Source organism: Ammodytes marinus (assembly GCF_949987685.1).
Source record: "Ammodytes marinus genome assembly, chromosome: 6".
Taxonomy (NCBI): Eukaryota; Metazoa; Chordata; class Actinopteri; order Uranoscopiformes; family Ammodytidae; genus Ammodytes; species Ammodytes marinus.
The window spans coordinates 8588414-8608426 of NC_137235.1; the positions used below are offsets into that span (position 1 = coordinate 8588414).

The following is a 20013-nucleotide window of genomic DNA, read 5'->3' on the forward strand; positions in this document are numbered from 1 at the left end:
AGCTTTGTATAACATTGACCACATGCATGTCTATTCTCCATTCATACTATTTATACTGTTAAAAATGATGGCACTTAAGAATAAAGATTGTTCGGATAATTGCATTTTTTTGTGCTTTTAAATCCAATGTCACCAAACTGTAAAACAACATACAACGTTGAGTCTTACCCAAGCACGGCTGACACCTTGTCACATAAGAGAAGACTGTGAGATTTAAGTCAATGAGGAATTTTAATTTGTGCTACACATTTTAACAAATCACAAAAACAGGAACATTTAAAAATACATATACTTCTCTATTTCCAGAATGTTTACGTATTGATGACAGCTGTTTTTACATATAGCAAAATATTTTTTCTTTTTTCCAAAATGAGAAAAAATAGCTTTGTCATTTAGCAGATAGAGCAGCATACAATCATTACGCATCTTTTTTTTTGTTTTGTTTTCTAATAATGTGCAACAACAATCACTGAAATCTTGCGCAAATTGTGCCTTATTGCCAGCTAAAAATGAGGCCTGTGCAAGGACATTCGGAAAAGCTAAAGGCAGAGTGAGATGGAGAGAATAGAGAAGGGGGGGGAGAAAGTGCTGAAGAATATCTTATTAAGGCAGAGTCTGTGACAGCTGTTGCCAACAGCTTGATACTGCTGTAGACAGCAACGATAGAGACTGCTCACTGAGGAGAGGGAGGGTGGTTGAGAGAAAAGTTAATGTGTTTAGCAACAAAGTGAAAGAATGGGGAGCGAAGAGTAGAAAAGGTGTCAAAAGTACCATACAGAAAGAAAGACAAAAAAGACAGGATAGCAGTTGAAATCTCTGGTCATGTGTTGGTCCCGCCCTTCCCCTGATAAAAAGTCTACTGATGCAACAGAACTGTCACCATTGTAGTGTCGCCGATCCTGTACTGTTAAAGAAGCGCTAAAAAGGTAAAGCTTTCTAAAGGTTAAAATAAAATGACAAAAAAAAAAGTAGAAATATTTAAGGCTTTAAGGATTATTACAATAATGCTTTTCTGTGCTAAGACAAACAAAACTGTACGCACAGGCTGTTCCATTTCTCCTTTTACCACTACTGAAACAAGAAAGAAAACAATTAAAACAATCAGTTTGTCTACATTAGGTTAGCTCCACTTCAATCAACTCCAAATAGTTGCCTCTTTTCCTTTTTTTTTTTTTCCGCCCTTCCCCTGCTGTCCCAAAACACCCAGATCATCTCGAGTCCGCCGAGATTCACGCTGATAAACCAAACTGATCCAAAGTGAAGCAAAAAACTGCAAAGTCTTTGATTGGTTACTCCTGGATTTAATCCCATCTCTTCTTCTTCTTCCAAAAAAACAAAAACAATTTTCTTTTTGTGTTTTACAGTGAAGGCAGGAAAAAGGAGACGCCTCACTTTCTGGTCTGGGCCTTTATATTAACAGCTTTCTTTTCCTTAAGAGAGACGACCTGTTTTTTTCCTGCAAGTATTGCCTTATAAAGAGTACAATCATATTCTTAACAGTCTCTCAAGCCTCATCAACCTGGTGTGGTTACATGCAGCTAAGTCCTCTCTATCTCTTTGTGTGAAAACTACACAATATATCAAACTCTGATCATAACAGTTTCTCCTGAGCCATTTCAAAATCTCTGAACACACGTTACCTGCTTTTTAAATCAGGCGCTGACTAGTCAGAAATGCAGGAGAGGTGATTTCTTTGGCCTGAGAGAGAGTGGTGCATCTGATCCATCAATTATAGGGAAAGGTTGTATCCGAGATAATATCATTCACATAGTAAAAGTAGTGCTGAATTTTTTTTTAATAATGCATAATGCTCTCATAAGCTTAATGTCCTTACGTTCTTGTGTCGTCAGTGAATGATAGATCACATGAAAAAAATATTTGTAAAGCTGAAAAAGTCCTGAAAGATTAACTTGCATTTATTTTTTTACATTCAGAATGTATTTGAAAGTTTTTCATCTATTTTTTGACCAAAATATATGTTCCTTACAATTGAATTCCCTTCTGTTGAGAGAGGCTGCCTTGTACATTTTTTGGCCGTGTCGGCTGCAGTCATCATATCAAATAAAGAGTATAAAAGGTGAAGCGGTTAGGGGGGACGACTAGGAGGCTGTCCATTTGGGGTACCTGGGTGAGAGGCCCTGGGTTTTTACATCCTAGGGTCGTGGCTTTGTGAAGTCATGGCAACGATGACAGGCTGTTGAGAGGGCGTGACTTGATGCTGGGCAGATTCAGCGCCACCCTCGTCCTCCATCTTGGGTCTCTTTGCCTGGGGCTCGGCCTCAGATAAAGGGTCTGCGCCGGGCTGTCGGCTCACCAACACAGGAGGAGAGCTGGACGCCTGGGCAGCCAAGATCTGGAGAGGACTGCTCAGACCTGGGGGGGCGGGTGGGAGGGAAAAAGAATAGTGAGTATTGACCTGATAAAGAAAAACTTTCCCTGCGTTCCGCTGTGTCAAAAAATCGAAATATCGATATATCGCGATACTTATTTTCCCGATATCAGTATCGATTTTTATATCAAAATATCGATTTTTTTTTTATTAATTTTTTTTTTTTTTTTTTTTGCTTTTCAAGGCTTTATTGACAGTGCAGAGATACAGATATGAAGTGGGGCAGAGAGGGAATGAAACAACCACGGGTCAGATTCAAACCCATGTCTGCTGTCAGGCCTGAGCCTCTAGGATACTGACTATTGAAGTTAGATCAGTTTTGTTTATAAAAATACTTAAGATTCACTGTGTCACAAAAGCACACTGATGTGTTTTCATTTTCATTGTGTCCTGTACAGTTAGTACAAGAGTGAATTTGATTTGTTATTTTGATGTTATGGCAGCTGCAGCAGTGTTTGATAATTTGCCAAAACCAAAAAAAAGGAAGAAAAATAGTAAAAGAAGTTGTGAATGAAATAGTTTTGACTTCATTTGTCTGTACAATTATCACTATATTGTGCTGTTATGTTTGACAAGGCAACTTGTTTATGGAATATCGCAATATATCGTGATATATCAAGATACGCAATATATCATGATATATCGTGATATATCGTATCGTGACCAGTGTATCGTGATACGTATCGTATCGCGAAGTCCTTGACGATACCCAGCCCTAGTTCCGAATCACATACTCTTTCTTTTTTTCTATTCTACATACTACATCTGACGATAAAAATAATCTAGTTAAGATGCAGCTGTAGAAACAGCAACGATAGAGACTGCTCACTGAGGAGAACAATTGGGACATACTTCTACTTTATACTATCATAACATTGCGCCTTGATCTTTCCTCTTGCTTTTATATCCGTCGCATCCCCGTCTGTTTTCATATGGAGGCTCCGATGATGTGACGTCACTTCAGGTGCGCACTGGATTATGGGTCAGAAGCGCCCAAATAGGATGCTGTTTTCAACACTAAAAATCTCGGCAATATGTAGTAGACATCCGGATCTTTCTAACCATCCTAAATCTGGCCACAAGAATCAGGACATCCTAAATCTATTTTCTACCATACTAAATAGTTGAAAGTATGCTGAATGCAGGGTAACATTTTTTTTATTTACAAAAAGGTTCAGTGTGTAGTTAGGGTGTATTTTGGTGTCATCTTGTGGTAAAAAAAAGTCTAGAATCAAACACTTCCCATTAAGGGAAGTTAGTTGTTAAAGATGGCATCATCCACCACTGCCTTAAGTCTTTCTACAATATGAAGTGATGAGGTGAACATTTATTTTGTTATTTATTCTACAGTACTTCTTTGTCCTCCAACAGGTGCGTTTCTGGTGGACAACCACTCACACTTGTAAGGCTGTACACAAGTCTTTGCTACTGAAGACACATGGTGGTGCAACATGGCACTCCTATGAAGATGTAAAACGCTCATTCTAAAAAGGTAATAAACAAATGGCAGCTTCATTTTCAAGCGATTATTCACTTACACTCATTAAAACATACTTATGAATATTATATTCCATTTCTACCAAGTCTGTCCCTTTACACACTGTGCCTTTAAATAAAATTGGGATACAAAATATACTACAGTCCCCTACAAAAGTATTGGAACAGTGAGGCCAATTCCTTTATTTTTGCTGTAGACTGAAAACATTTGGGTTTGACACCAAAAGATGAATATGAGACAATAGATCAACATTTCAGCTTTCATTTCTAGGTATTTACATCTGGATCTGGTTCACAACTGAGAAAATATCATTATTTGTAAAGGAACACCACATTTTTAGGTGAGCAAAAGTATTGGAAAAGATAAAATAAATTAAAGTGAATAAAACTTAATATTTTGTTGCAAATTTTTCTCTTGCAATAACTGCATCAAGCCTGTGACCCATTGACATCACCAAACCTTTGCATTCTTTTTTTGTGATGCTTTTCCAGGCTTTCACCGCAGCCTCATTCAGTTGCTGTTTGTTTTGGGGGGTTACTCCTCTTTAGCAGGTAAAATGCCTGATGAAAAACAGTCATTGCAGAAAAAAAATCTTACCTGATGCATTAGCAAAGCTGGTCACTGTGGCAACAGTAGCAGTGGTGTGTTTGCCATTCTGGGTAACAGCCCGAACAGGAAGTTGATGTAAACCCGGGGTGAAGGTTCGGCCTTCTCCGCCCTGCACCACACTGTCCACAGAGTGGATCACCCGCTCTCTGCTCAGCTGGGGTTCTGAGAGAAGCACAAGCACAATGCAAGCTTGTAAGCAGCAACACTTACTCAATATGTATGCCAAAACTCAAAGATATGAGTGATTTATCATATCAACTGGTTCGATTGCATTAGTTATGGCTGTACACAAATTCAGTGGTGAAACATTTGTCAGACATCAACATAACTTCTTATATATAATAATAAATTGTAAATGAAGAAGTTTGTCTTCTGTCACAAGCTCGACAAAATAGAACCTGCCACAAAAAACTAAAACAGCTCATTTTTATTATAATCATTCATCCAGAAGAACTTGTGAGAAATGAAGGATGTTTTCCTAAATAGCTGTTGTCTTTAATCATAATGAAGAGTATTAATGGTTATAATACAAAGTCAGTGTCAGAATTACATATCTGAAAGACACTCAGTCAGTCAGTGTGCTATGATCCCTCAAGAGTTTTAATCATCCATAAATGGTGCCACATGTCCAAAATATTTACACATGTAGAAAAATTAAAAAGCAAAGTATGACAAGTCCTCAACAACTTTAAATAGTTAAACCTGAAGAAGAACAGTCCAGCTTATGTAAGAATCGAGTACTGAATGTAACGTAACACCAACACAATTATTCTAAAATCGATTCTTGGGGCTGTACCTCTGAGCTCAGTGTTGCCCTCTGCTCCTCCATAAGAGCTGTATCCATTGGGAGGGTTGGAGGTGAGGGGGGCGCTGGTCACCACCCTCACCATGGTGACAGAGGACTGAGGGGCGCTCTGGATCAGGTGGATGGGCTGGACCTGGCAGCCGCCGCCTGGAACTAGAGCCAGGGCTTTCCCCATGTGAGACGGTGCAGCCATGATGACATGCTGAGCGTGAGCACTGACCGGAGAGCCTATGCAGGGACAGACGCAAACAATTCAAACATTCATTTTTTAAATATTGTTGATTGTACGAGATAAAATAAAAATCAAATCAAACTATTTCAGTTTTACAAAGTATTTGAAAGTCTTCATGTGTGTCTCGGGCCGTATACACTTCCTTGTCTTGATGCCGAATTTCTGAGTGTTTCCACTCATGTGGCACAGATTGGATGTGTTCTATGGACGTGTATGCATTTAAAAAATGTGAATTGGGCAACTTGAGCCATGTAGTGTAAATACCTCCTTAGAATGCATTGTAGGGCTGCACAATATATCGAATTTTCATCGCGATGACGATATTGGCTTCCCACGATGACGTGTACATGAATGTGCGATATTTTAAATGTGTGCTCAGCTGCGAAGCAAATCAATCCCTCCCCAAACCACTCGCTGATCATGTGCCTGTTCATGCTCCAACCTGGCAACCCCAGGTTCCCCGAGAGCTGTCAATCAAAGTCCAGTGGCTCCGCCCCCAAAGTGTGAACAATTTTCTGCCCGCATAGACAGAAAGCACTCCAAGAGCCGCGCGAAGAAGCAAGCTGCTGCTGCTTATCGCGCGAGCGAGAGCAGACATCTGCGCTTGTGAAATCACATACATCCCCTTGTTAGTCTCTTTTTTTGTGTGGGACCGGATTTATAACCCATTATTACATGACACTTTGCCAGGTCTGTTATCCAGCCAGACAGACCGCTGTCAAGAGTATAATGTATAGCGAACGGGTCACCTAAGGACCTACGTCATAGTTTTGATGGATAGACGTCCACAAACAGGGCTACTCGTTCAGAAAACAATGGAATACTTTTTCAACACGTCTTTGCATGTATCAGGAGAGCAGGGAACACAGGAGTCATGGTTAATGTCCGACAGGACTCCAGCAAGACGACGTGAGTACGTTTTGCTTCAGGCTGCAGCCCGCCATGTAAATGTTCGGCAGTCATTTTCTCCGTGAATTGTTATAGATTTTGGGGAATAATGCTTTGTTAGCTAGATGGAGCTCTGGTTAAGCATGTTGGCTAACAGCTGAGCCGGAGCCTTCAGTCAGCTGAAGCAGTCTAGCTGGGCGAGTAGACTATTCCACCGTTGCTAGTTCGTATCCTTGGTCGTTCCTATTTGCTGGCGTATTGAACTACGTTTTCATTACATAAGAACCTAGTGGGTTTGCAATGACTATTCCAGTTATTAGACAAGCTCCCAGGGTTGCTAATAACTCCATACAGTCAGTGCCTCAGCGTACACACGACCTGAAGCGAAGATGAAACCTCGCGTTGGGAGTAAAGGCATGAGAGGCAGCAACATTTAACTAACGTGTTGCTGAGTGTTACCTGCCACTTCCCGTCTCCGTCCTTTCAAATTAAATTCCGACATAGTAGAGCCATATAGGTTGTGATTTATTTTGACAGGGCGCAGCTCATAATATACTTATTTTAGTTATACATTGTGGGCACAATTTTATTTAGTTCAAAATCAAGTTTTATACACATCCATCATGCAGGTACAATGAATGGAGTAAAATATTTTATATTTTTGCTTTTAGGAGATGCAATGAGGTCAGGTGAGGAAACAAAGATGTGTTATTCAACAGAAATGTAGCACAAGGAAAAGTTAAAGCAGTGCTCTGTTGATTTGATTTTGAGTAAAGTTTTGGTGCAATATTTTGATTTATATTTTCTTTGTGGAAATGCATTGACTTCAGGTAAATATTTATTATATTTATGCAAATATATGTACATTATCAGTAATATTGCATAGCCGATCACATGGATATGAAAGCGCTGTTATGTTTTCGTGGTAAAATATCGTGATATCAATATTGACCAAAATAATCGTGATAATCATTTTGGGCAATATCGTGCAGCCCTAATGCATTGTGAGTGTAAATTTGAACCCCTGCGTTGAGGCTCACCTGGGGCACTCTGAGAGTACCTATACTCAGGTACTGATGCCAGTTTGTTAACCAGCTGTTCGTGGTGGTCGTGGTGGGAGATAGGAGAGCCCTCCCTGCTCAGACATTCAGGAGTCTGCATTCCGCTGGATGTGGGAGAGAGAAGTCCCTGGTGGGTCGGGGATGCAGGGGCACTCCTATACAAGATGGAATGAAGGGAAAGACCAAAGAAATCAATGAATACATCAAGTACAATAAACTTCTACTGCATACAAAGCTCCTTCTATCAGCTGAATATAAAGACCTAGAAATTAGACTTACTTTGTTCTATCCAATCAAATGATAGCAAGGAGCAAAAGCGGAGAGAAGGGAGAGAGGGTTATATACATGAAGTGTGTGTGTGTGTGTGTGTGTGTGTGTGTGCGTGCTCACATATTTACCTAGAGGAGAGAGGTCCAAACGGCGTCCTAAAGCAAGCCACCCCTCTTTGCCGTCTTTTCCTGAAGGCTTGCTCCACCAGCTTGCTCTCAGAAGCAGAGTCCACGCGCCAAAAACTCCCTTTCCCAGGCTCGTCCTGAGAGCGGGCCACTTTCAGAAAGTAGCGGTTGAGAGACAGGTTGTGCCGGATTGAGTTCTGGAGGGAGGCAAAATGAGTATTTTGTCACCGGACTCAGAAATGCAAAGAAGACGGGCATTTCAGGAAAAAAACAAGTTTTCCGATTTCGTTATACAACCAGCAACACACAACCGTACAACCAATCTTGTAAATGTTACTACGCATAACCTTCCCACACTAGCATAGAGTTGAGGACAGAAGCAGCCTACCTGCCAGCCCTTGTCTGCAGTGCGATAGTAGGGGTAGTGTTTGGTGATGTGGGCGTAGATGCCACTCAGAGTTAGCTGTTTGTCCGAGGCAGAAGAGATGGCCTGGACGATCAGCTGTGCATAGGAATAAGGTGGCTTGGACTCATCCTGGAGAGAGATATGTAATAACATCATCACATACTGTACAAGAAACCTCTATGTAAAGGTTAAAAATGAAATATTCTTTGGCAAGACAAGGCAAGTTTATTTAAACAGCACGATGCAGACACAAGGCCATTCAAAGTGCTGTACGCGGCCATAAAATACATTTAAAAAATAAAGATATGAGAAAATATTGAAATTGCATTTTAGAGAAAATACAAATTAAAACGATACAAATACAACAAAACACATACAGTTACAGGTTAAAGAGGAAACAGAAAAGTCGTCAGCTTTGATTTAAAAAGAGCTGAGAGTCGCAGCTGACCTCAAGTTTTCTTTTTGACCGACAAGAGGCCGGTGTTAATTAGGTGATTTTGATGATGTCACCGGGTCGTTTTACCTTGGGGCTGTCTCCACCGGCCGACTCCCCCCGCTGCTCACTGCCCCCTCCTCTCTGCTCCACAATGCTCCGTCTCTGCTCAGACACAGCCTTGGCGGCAAACTCTGCCGCTAACTGGAGGTCGGAGGTCACGTTGCGTCCATAGCGATGATACCCTGACGACCCAGCCCCCCGTGGGCTGACCGGACAGGAGTTAGGAACACTGGAGAAGAGAAGAGAAGAAAAGTTCCGTGTTTAAATGACTGAATGTGATGGTTTTAGCCACTTCAAAAAGGCCAATACAGCTTCAAGTGTGAAAATCTCCGTAAACAAGATGAATTTAATCCCCTTCTGAATGAATAAGCAATCAGCGATGCTAGTCACAGCTCCTATGTTTACTTCAAACCATTAAAAACTGTAGATAATCTTCTCATTCTGGGAACTTAACATGTTTATTGTGACTTTGAATTAATATCACGTAAACTGATGATTAGTCAAGATTGAATTATATGTCGTCTATTCCCTATTCCATCTCATTGCAGAAAGGTCAGTCCCTTTGTCGTCCAAAAAACAAAACCTAAATGATGAAAAAAAAACTCAATCTCTCACATTTTCTAAAAAACCATTAGAAAAACATACAGATACAGATTTTTAAATCAAGCTAATACTGCAATGATGTAGCAGAAAGATGAATAAGAGCACAGAACAACAAGGAGCAATATTTGCTGTTCTTCGTTTCTCCTCCATTTCACTAAATACTGTCTCTAATTTTTAAAAACAATTAGAAACAGTATTTTAAGAAATTGCAAAAACAACAAATTCAGTGCAATAGCAATAACAGTACAAAGACACAATTTATTTTACAAACAAGAGAACCACGATTGGAAAAATGATTACAGCCCAGACAGGGTGTTCTAAACCTATAAAGTGATCATAAAACCCACAACAATGAGCAAAACACACTCAAAAGTATGTTAATCATTAACTAGGTTGTATCTGGTTCCATGGACAGAACACAGAGAAAACCCAGGAGTTATACAACACACACCTGCTTCTGTTAGCAAAATAAACACTGGTTTCTGGGAGAGTCAAGTGTGCTCTGATTTGCCTTTAGCAGCACACACACACACACACACACACACACACACACACACACACACACACACACACACACACACACACACACACACACACACACACACACACACACACACACACACACACACACACACACACACACACAGCGCGCGAGAGAGACACACACACACGGAAAGAGGATATGTTTGTATTTGTTGGCTGGGGGAAACAAGGCAGCAGGCTCTGTTTTGAATGCGGCTTTGTAATTTCAGCTTTGAAAAATGAATGAAGATTAACAGAAACGTCTGATGTTGCTCAAGGACATCTTCGTTACAAAAACTGTAATTATATCTTTCACTCTATAAACTAAAACTCAATCAACAGTAATGCATTCTTGAGTGAGGGAGCAAGGGTTGTCTTTGCTATGACTACCATGACCCCCCCCCTCCCCCCCCCATGTGTACATACATGGGCCAGCAGTTCTAGTGTGAATGCTGGTAAGGGCAAAAGAATGTCATTATATACACAAGTCATTTAAGTTGCCAAACAGGAAAAGTGGCTCTTACCACCCTGTGAAGAGACACTGTTGGTGTTTCAGTGCGAGCATGTGCTTTTACACAATACTCTTCTATTGTATCTACGTACTCAAGGTGGCGAAACAGTCCGCCCGAAAAAAGGCCACAGTGAAAGTGGTGGAGAGAGATATTTGTGCAAGGGTGTGTGTGTGTGTGTGTGTGTGTGTGTGTGTGTGTGTGTGTGTGTGTGTGTGTGTGTGTGTGTGTGTGTGTGTGTCCACGTGCGAGAGAACAGGAGCTGAGGGCTCAGAGGGAGGGGTAGAGGGGCTCTGAGAAAAGGAAACCACGAATGGACGGAAAAAAGGCCTACAGGCAAAACAATCTGCCCGAGAGCCAATCACACGCCTCGAAGCAGCAGCCATTCCATATAAGGCAGGCAGACACAAGCCGACATTGGTGGGGATGTAGGGGTGTAGGAAGCAACACAGACCACCAGAGGGCGCAGTCGGCACCGCCACACCTGCCAGTCGCACATGCTGTTTACATTTATAGAGCAGTGATTTTCAAACATGTGCTAATAAGAGTGCAGGTTTCCATCCTGACAGGAACACTGTGGCAGCTGACTAGTTCATCAACAACTAGAAATAATATAGAAACTAGAAATAATATGGCCTGTGGACATGAGCTGCTAGTTAAAAAAAACACATTATACTGTTTAAAAAACCCACATACTGAATAAACATGTAGAGACAAAAGAGAGGATAGATCGCGCATGTGGACCTAAAACCAAAACAGTATAATAGATCGTAACACACTTTTGTTTTAAGTGCTGTTTTGTTCTAAGTTTTTTAGCCAGAACAAGGGACCACCTTGCTCGCAAGGAAGCACTTAGATAAAGTTTATTGTAAATGTTATGAATGGATGTTTATTGTTTGTAAAATCTTCATAAAAAGCACGATTGAGAATATATTAAGGCAGCAAAAATTGCTTGATTGTTGCTTCATCTGTCAATTTCATAATTTGATTTAAATGAAATAAAATAAAAACGTAATACTCAAGACAAACAGAATCATCAAATTGAAGCTGGAATCAGGGAGATTTTTAATCAAAAGAGAATCCAAATTAACACTGCGCTTTAAGAGTCACATCAATGAACCAAAAAAAAAACTTTAAAAAGGTAACTGACTCATCCGCTGCTCCGCCACGCTTAGCATGCATGAAGTGTGTATATTTTATGTTCGTATCAATACACCTTGAAGGGTTCATGTCACTGTGTGCGTCTGTGATTCTCTCCTTACCTGATGGTGCCTGTGGGCGACGGCAGCGGGGAGCCAAAGGCCCTGATGTGCTCTTCGTGCTGTTGCATTGTGGGAATGCTGATTTTGAGGGGGGAGATGTGGGGCAGGAGCGGGCGAGGGGGCAGAGACTGCTGCTCCCGCTCTCTGTGCTCCTCCAGCTGCAGCAGGGACATGAACTGGATCTTGATGACTGTACTGGGGAAACGAAACACACACCTGGAGAGCAGGGCACAGGGAAAGAGAAGCAGAGATAAGGTTTGATTAGTGTCATCAATCCTACACATTGCTCCACAGCTGAGCATTACAACATGCATTATAGTTAATGGTTAATTATGACACATGATCTTCCTGTGCAGATGTGGTTTGCTCAGTTGCCCAGTTGATTGCATTTAAGAAAAAAATGTGTACATTACACTTTACAGATTTAAACTTCAGCATTTAAAATGTTCAATGAACACATGATTTTAGAAACGTTATCTTTTGCAACTGCAACAAAACAATATCCCATTCGAGATGGATGAATAAGGAATTAAATAATCTGTCCATCCATCCATCCATCCATCCATCTACCTATCCAGGTAACTTTTAACCCTAACCCTATCTTTTACAGAACCATAACAACTGGGGAAAACCCCAGTCTGCACAGGACAGGACAATCATGAGCTTCAATGGAAATCTAGAGAGCGTAAATGAAGCTTGTGGTGTCTCACCACAAGCTTCATTTACGCTCTCTAGATTTGTTGTTCTATGTTTTAAGCTAGGCATAGTGCAGGGTACAACATAACTTTTTTTTCCCACTGGCCCGTCGGGCCAGTGGATCCGAGTTTTACTGGCCCCTTGTATATTTTCACTGGCCCTGCACACACTTTTTTTTTCTTCATAATTTAGTGTCAATAATTATAATACCTGTATTAGAAAAATAAAGAAAGATAACCAGATCTAAAGGGAATATCTATTCTGTAACAGTATAGATATTCCCTTTAGATTTGGTTATTTTTATTTTAGTTAATTATATGAAATGTTGATATTGCTCATACACATAATATAAAACCAGGCAAACATATTGAATTAGAAGCCTACAACTAAAAGTATGTTGAAAGAGTCGGCCAGTATTTTAAAGTCCAGTAGTTTGATGGTTGTTTTTATTCTTGAATTTGGGCAGTTTAATGAATAGTTCACTTGCAGAAGTCATGATCAAACATAAAAAAAAATAAGAGATGAAGGTCTGATCATTCTTTGTGGTGTGGTAGGCTGTTTTTATTACTTTCTCTATATGCATTAGGGATGTGAATGTGTCGACCGAATGACCGGTTTTCCACTTGCGCTCAAGTTGACTTTAAAAATAGAATAGAAATCCGAAAATCAGTGGATTATGCCGTTTTTTTAATGGGAGATTTCACCGTGTATGTGAGTTCACGTCTGGTCGTGAGCGCGCTGCAGGAGTGTCACTTCTCCATGAAGTGTCAGCTTCACATAAGAGTCCGGTGTGGGACCATTTTTTCAAACTATTGATAAAAAACAATGCAGTGCAAAATATGCAGCACAAGTTAAACGCTCGTCTAAGACTATGACGTTAAATCACCTTAGAAACACACAATGCCTTCGTCCGATCACAGCAGCGTTTCACCTTGTGATCTCGCCAGCGAGTGAGCCGCCGCGCAGATGAACTGTGGTTTGTGGCTAAAATAATAACCGGGGATATTCTCCCCGTTAGCGATTTCAATGGGAAAGACTTCTGCGATCTAATTGAATGTCTCGAGCCTGAAAACACAGTGCCAAACTGCGCGACTATACTGTAGCCTACAGTGAGCGGAGTCCCTCCGTTCGTTTCTGTCTACAACCGACACAATCACCGGAGACGCATTCACAGCGTTTAAATAACGCCTCTCATTTGTATTACCATTGGGGCTTGGATGAAAATACTGTAACATTACGGCGGCAGATAAAGGAAAAGCGCAGTTATCATTTTCTGCACCTCAACCTCTGCTGTGGGAAGAAAGAAAGGGGGCAAAGCAAGTCGATTGATTTGTCGACTCGCAGGCGGACAGTAGGCAGCTCTGCCAACGGAGCGAGAGTGCACCCGCTTGTTGCCCCGCCTGTCATTAAAAAACATATTTTATATTAGGTTTATTATATTGAGTCTTAAATAAACACTGCTTTCATTCCGACTCTCAACGCGCATTTCAATGAACCATGATGTAGTCTACAAAAAGATACTGAACTGTGATTGGCCAGTCACTGGCCCGGGCGGGACAGTGACTGGCCAATCAACTTGCCCTGCATATGATTTTACTGGCCCCGGGCCATCGGGCTATACGTTGTGTCGAACCCTGTAGTGGGTAACAAATCTGCCACAAATAAGAAAATGTTAACATGTGTCCCGTGTGCATCTTCACTTCTTTAAAAATATTTAATCATAGCATTTAGCAGTGACACTTTCCCTTTAACTGTAAGGGTTTGTTTATTGTATAAATAATATGTTGAGAAAAAAAGGCGTGTGTAGACTTAACACCGGTTAGCCTGCATTTCCCCTTCTGTTTGCAGGTCTGGACAGCTGCCTCAGTGAAAGCATGGTTCAGTCCCGGGCAGGCCCATATTAGTTCAAGCCTAAACAAAACCCTCTAAAATAATTATGTGCGTATATATTACAATGGGACCTTAATGACTGATGGTAATACTAATAAATTCTCCTAGCAGGTACAGGCTGCAAGGTTGTGTATACGTTGTAGTTAAGTCTTTCTGAATGCAACTGTCCTATCTGCCCAAAAAATTACAGTTGTTTTCTCAAATACTTCTAGGGGTGTTTTGCTCTTGGCTTTGTCTCACAACCCCCTGTGGAGACAAAAAAGATAAAACAAACGATCATTCAAATAGTAACACAAAGGTGTTTTAAGCCGTTTCTGACAGCTACACCAGTCAGTGAAAAAACAAATATATATACAAATATATATATACTATTTGCAGCTGCCATCCAACACTGGATCCATGAGGAGTTTGTTCTCTGCCTAGGGCAGACTGTCATCCTCGACTACCGAGTGTCCATGCAAGAAGAGCGCTAGTGAGGCCTGTGGCAACTCTGAAGCAGCAGAGATAAAAGAGTGTCAACTGTGTGTGAATACAACAACTATTGCTTAGTTCCGTCCTCCTCAGTGCCAGCTGTGTGCCCAAGTAGCAAGTAGCGTGAGAGAAAGCCACTGTTCATGACATTTTGAACAGTCTTTGCTAGAAGGCATGTGAAGCCTCGTTTCCATTGAGCGATGCGGTTCGGTGCGGCTCTGCACGCATTTACTTGTGTTTCCATTGTCAAAAGTTGGTTAGGGTACCACAGTAAGTGAGCCGAGCCACACCTATTTTTATCACCCTTTCGTCAGGACACCAAGCCGTTTCCTCTTCATTGAATTAATCGGCATAAACCCCGTCTACCAAGTAAGGGAGGTGTCTGCAGTGGAAACGCATGCCAGATCTAGCGTAACCTTGCAGACCGCACTGCTCAGTGGAAACAAGGCTTTAGACCGGTACCCAGCCAGAAAAACTGGTGCCAGAGCAGCACCAACTCTGAGCTGGTCTGGAACCGCTTACGTGGGAAGGATAATCATGACCAACCAGACCAACTTAAACTTCATGCCAGCCATATTTAAAAACTTCTACTACGAGACGTAATAATAAAATAATTCCGGAACGTAGCTATCAAATCGACCAGCACAAATACGCTGAATAGGTCGTGTTTGGTTAACAAAACAAAGCTAGAGGCAACACGTGAAAAAATACGACAGTATGACACACTGAAGGCTCGATAAGGTAACGGTTAATAAAGTGCAACAAAATACAAAAACTAAATTCAGGAAATAAATCTGTTGTAGCCTGCAATACAGCTAGGACTTGGGAAGAGATGTCTATTAGAGCAAACATTAAATGAAACCTAAACAAGAATAACTTAAAAACCATAATGTTAATGTGAACAAGTCAGAGTCCAGACCTTGTCCAACGTGAAATTTGAGCAAGGACTTCAGTATTGCTGCTCACTCACACTGAAACTTGACGGTAATTTTAGCCAAAAGGTGACTTTACTCAAGTTTGACTGGAATGGGGTTAGTAGAAGCAACTGTTGTGCCATATTGCACTCAACTTAGATCAATCTGTAGAGATGTGTTGATATTGAAGTGTTAAGCAGTGTCCAATCAGCTCTACAAAATGTGAAGTGGTTCAACAATTAATTGAAGAGACACACAGTTCCTACATCTAAAAGCAAGTTAGATTTAAGACTCTCGATTTTTTTTAATACCACAGCAGTGACGGCACAAAAACAATTTTAAATGAACCCAAATTACTTACTGAAAAAAATTACTTAGTAAACTAATTACTTATGGTTTGGGGAATATCGCCATTATGTTTATCGACTTTTGGTCCAAGACAACTCGATCAGTAGTGGAGAACGGGGTAAGTAGGCACACTTTTTACTCTACTGAGAATTGCTCATCACCTAAACATCTTTCGATAGTCATTCCTACATTACATTGAAGCTTAAAGTGTTGGCTTGAAATGTATACCCCATCACTTTTTCTATCTTATTGTAATAAAGAAGAAATTAATCATCAAAGACACCCTTACACATTGTGACAATCAACCCCATCAAGGGGTCGGTTGTCATACACTATGGGGTTGTATGTCACAATGTTATCTGAATGGGAATAATCTTGAAATGAAGGAAAGAAAGTAGAACTAAATTTGAAAATGCAATTGCATTGTCAAGTTGACAAATAGGCCTATATAACTTAATGTAGCCTTGGCAGCTTGTCTAGTTTGGGATGCACTGGGTTGTTTTGATTTGGTTGCCCTTTTTTCCTTTGCATGCTGGCTGCCTTTTCCTGCTCTATTCTTTCCTTCTGTGGGGTGTCAGTGAGGATACAGCTTGACAATTTATTTCGTTATTGGGTTCCTTTTCTGGCTGTAGCCTTTGGATAACTTGTGACAACCAACCCCCCCAAAAATGTGACGACCAACCCCAACTTGAATTCTTTGCTAGCATCAAGGCCAACAACCATCTGACAACTAATTAGCTTGCTAACCACAATCTAAACTATAGTTTACCCTTCACACTTTTTATGGGTAACAAGTGTTTTGTTATAAACCCATTCTGTAAAAGCCTAGAAGAAAAATACTGAGGAGCTAAATATTTTCAATTTGACATGAAAAACACAAACAGTCCTCTCACCTCAAATTCAGCAGTCTAACTCCAAGGAAGACTATGTAGGTGATCTCTGATCCCAATTCTGGATATTTACATACCAAAATTTCACAGACAGCGCCTTCTGGTTCCGAGATATAACGATTGTGACAACCAACCCGTGTGACAAATTACCCCGTTCTCCCCTACTTTAGATTTTATATTTCATTGAGAGAGAAAAAACGTACTCCTAATGTTTTAGCATTTTTATGACCTTTGGAAGTTATTTCTAAAGAACTAAATTGCACATAGCCCTCTTTTTATATTTTCTATCTATATTCTTTGACTTGCTTTTAAATATGTTTTTAATTTTTATGTTAACTGTATGTTTATCATTAAACACCAGCAGACCCCTCGGAAATTCCTTTTATTTGTTGTCACTAAACCTCTTCTGGTTCTGATTACTTTTTTGATAATTAAACTCAATTCCTTTATTTAAGATTCGTTAAGGATTTGCAGGAACCCTGAGCCCGCATGGTGCATGTGAACATGGTTGTGTTGGTGTGGCCTTTGCCTGCGAGTCTTGTGTTTACTCCATGTGCTCCTGCAATGAGGATGTCATTTCAGGCTGCACTTCCTGTTCAACAGACACACCCCCAAACAGTCCCGACAGCCAATCAGAGAGGCTAAGGGAACAACCCTCCCCACCCCCACCCCTCAAACCTCCTCCTTCCGCTCCACCCAGTGATTGACACACACACACACTCACAAAAGTCAAAGCTCGTGTTTTTAAGGATTCTACTGTATAAAACGAATTAGTGAATCCAAAATATCAACCCTCAATAGTGGTGAGACAATAGTGAAGCAAACACCACCAGTTAAAACACAAGATGGCTCCACTTGCTAGACAAAAAACGCCCTTAAAAACAAAACAAACACACTTCGAAAGAAATCGTGAGCTGAGCTGTCAGCAGTGCGTTTGTTTACACTAGTGTTTACATGACACTGTGGCTCACAGCCTCCCCGCCTGCTTGTACTATCATCATGACATGAAACACTTTGAGACTTTTACCAACAGCCAATACACATTGAGAAAACATTTTCAGGTCAATTAGAAAGCAAAGTTCTCCCATGATTTGCCAATTATCATCAAACTCTACCAAATAAAATAAGAAATTGTACCCATTACCACACTTTCACAAAGTTTAAACTAAGGTCTGACTTTTGAAAAAAAACTAACATGTGAACACATTAATTTACTCTTAATAATGTAGCATATATTTCATTATTATCATTGTTAATAATAATCAGAAGCTGCTGCCTACTCGTCCTGTGCCCAGCTTTGCATGCATGTAAGGTCTACTATTATTACCAATCGTATTTATTTGATAGCTATGTCTTACCACTAAGTGTTGCATGTCGTATTGTATGTATATTGCTAATATTATTCTTTTTTTTAACTAACCCACACCTGTATTATCTAACATTTGATCAAGATTAACATAAAGATTCTTGTATTTCATGTATGTTTACAGTTCCCTCATGGCTCTCTGTGTCGTTGTGATGATGTGTTGCTGTTTCTTGGTGCTCCTGCATTACTTTTGCCTTCACTTGAAAATTCTTGTTTTTTTGTTGTGCTGTATTGAAGGTGTCTTATCATGGATTTGTAAATGTCTTATCATGTTATAAGTGTTAACATCCTGCCATAAAGACATGCATGCAGTCGAAATGTAACCAACTGGCCAATAGTGACACATTTGCAGAAATGTTGATTAATTTGGGCTGTCATTAAATACATATAAAACATATTCACTGATTCACAAAGAGGGGAGAAGTTACCCTGGGGTCACGCATACTAATTTTAATTTCACAGCTAAGGTGGAGATGTTATGTTACAGCTTCACTTTCAGAGCCAAGGTTAAAGTAACGTTAAACTTATCCGAAGTATAGTAATTATTAGATGTTGTTTATCATTCATGCTATCCAATAAAGGAGGGGTTGACTTTTAAGGTAATAGCAGTAATAACATGACACCAGCTCCAGCAGTAGGTCAGTGCATAAAATAAACATAAAAGTTTGGGTAACCCTGCAACAGGCGACCGCCGTGTTGCCATAATTAGCCTGTCGTTAGCGGCCATGCTAACACTCACTCTCTGGGCAGCAGCAGCGGCGGCGCCCCTCTCCGCTGAAACACCCCGTCCACAAACACGCCATTCTTGCCCAAACACCTCAGGGAGAAACCGTTTGCCTCGTCGTAGGTGATCTGCAGGTGTCGCCGGGAAATGAAACTCGAGTGACCCATGTTGATGTCCACGGAGCCGTGGGACGAGTTCCGGCCTATGGTGACTGTTCTCTGGCGCATGACAAACTCAAAGTCCCGGCCTTCGAGTCTGGCCAGGGCCTGCTGCTGAGGAGGGCACGCGAGGCGCACGGGGAAAATCCCGGCGTCGCCGCGGGCTTCCATCAGCGGAGGACCCAAGAGCGCAAGCGAAGGCTGGTGATAGGAGTGCGAGGTCACCGCCACGCGCACGGGACTGCATGGCGCCGACTGGAGAGCCAGTAGGGCTCGAGCTCCGGTGTCGTCCCGGTAGTCTGCCATCTTCTTTCGGAGGGTCAACACACTCACGCGCGCACACACTTTACTTCTCGCACACACAGAGCTGCAACGTGAGAGTTTTCGGCCAGGGCACTTGTTCGCTGCTCCGTGGCTGTCGGAACAACATGGAGTCCGGGTCGGAGCAAAACCTGGGACCGGAGTCACCGCAGGGAACGGACTGGTGCTGCGTTCAGGGACTCAGCGTGAAAAAAAGAAGAACTCTCAATATTTTCACATTACAAATCTTATAAGCAGACATTTCTCACATAAATACAATTTGAAAACTGAGCAGAATATTCATTTAAATGTAGGCTATGTTTTGGTTTCTGTATGGTGACCTGACCTGTCAAGAACAAATGGCTGGTTTTAGTTTCTGCAATGAACTCAGTGGCAGAAAATTGTTGTCACTCAGAAATATTTATTCAATAGGCTACAACACATTTACAGGTCAAAACATGTTAAATTAAGTCTTCACAGATTGTTCATGCTGGAAAGCCTACGTGGTATTTTTGGTGTGTTTTTTATTTTGGTATAAGTTTGTTTCTATAGCACCTTTTAAAAACACAGACATAAGATAA

General features: G+C 41.0%; 1 protein-coding gene across 1 annotated transcript; it reads right to left on the reverse strand.

Moving 5' to 3' along the window:
* Window positions 1-228: 228 nt before the first annotated feature.
* foxk1 (forkhead box K1) lies at window positions 229-19541 on the reverse strand. The gene is made up of 9 exons (XM_080030009.1): window positions 18990-19541; window positions 11676-11891; window positions 8807-9008; window positions 8266-8412; window positions 7881-8074; window positions 7462-7637; window positions 5293-5529; window positions 4485-4658; window positions 229-2373 (listed from the first exon to the last, which is right to left on the reverse strand). Exons 1-9 carry the CDS (start codon window positions 19436-19438, stop codon window positions 2147-2149), a joined length of 2022 nt encoding a protein of 673 aa, XP_079886135.1. The 5' UTR covers window positions 19439-19541; the 3' UTR covers window positions 229-2146.
* Between the last annotated feature and the right edge of the window lie 472 nt (window positions 19542-20013).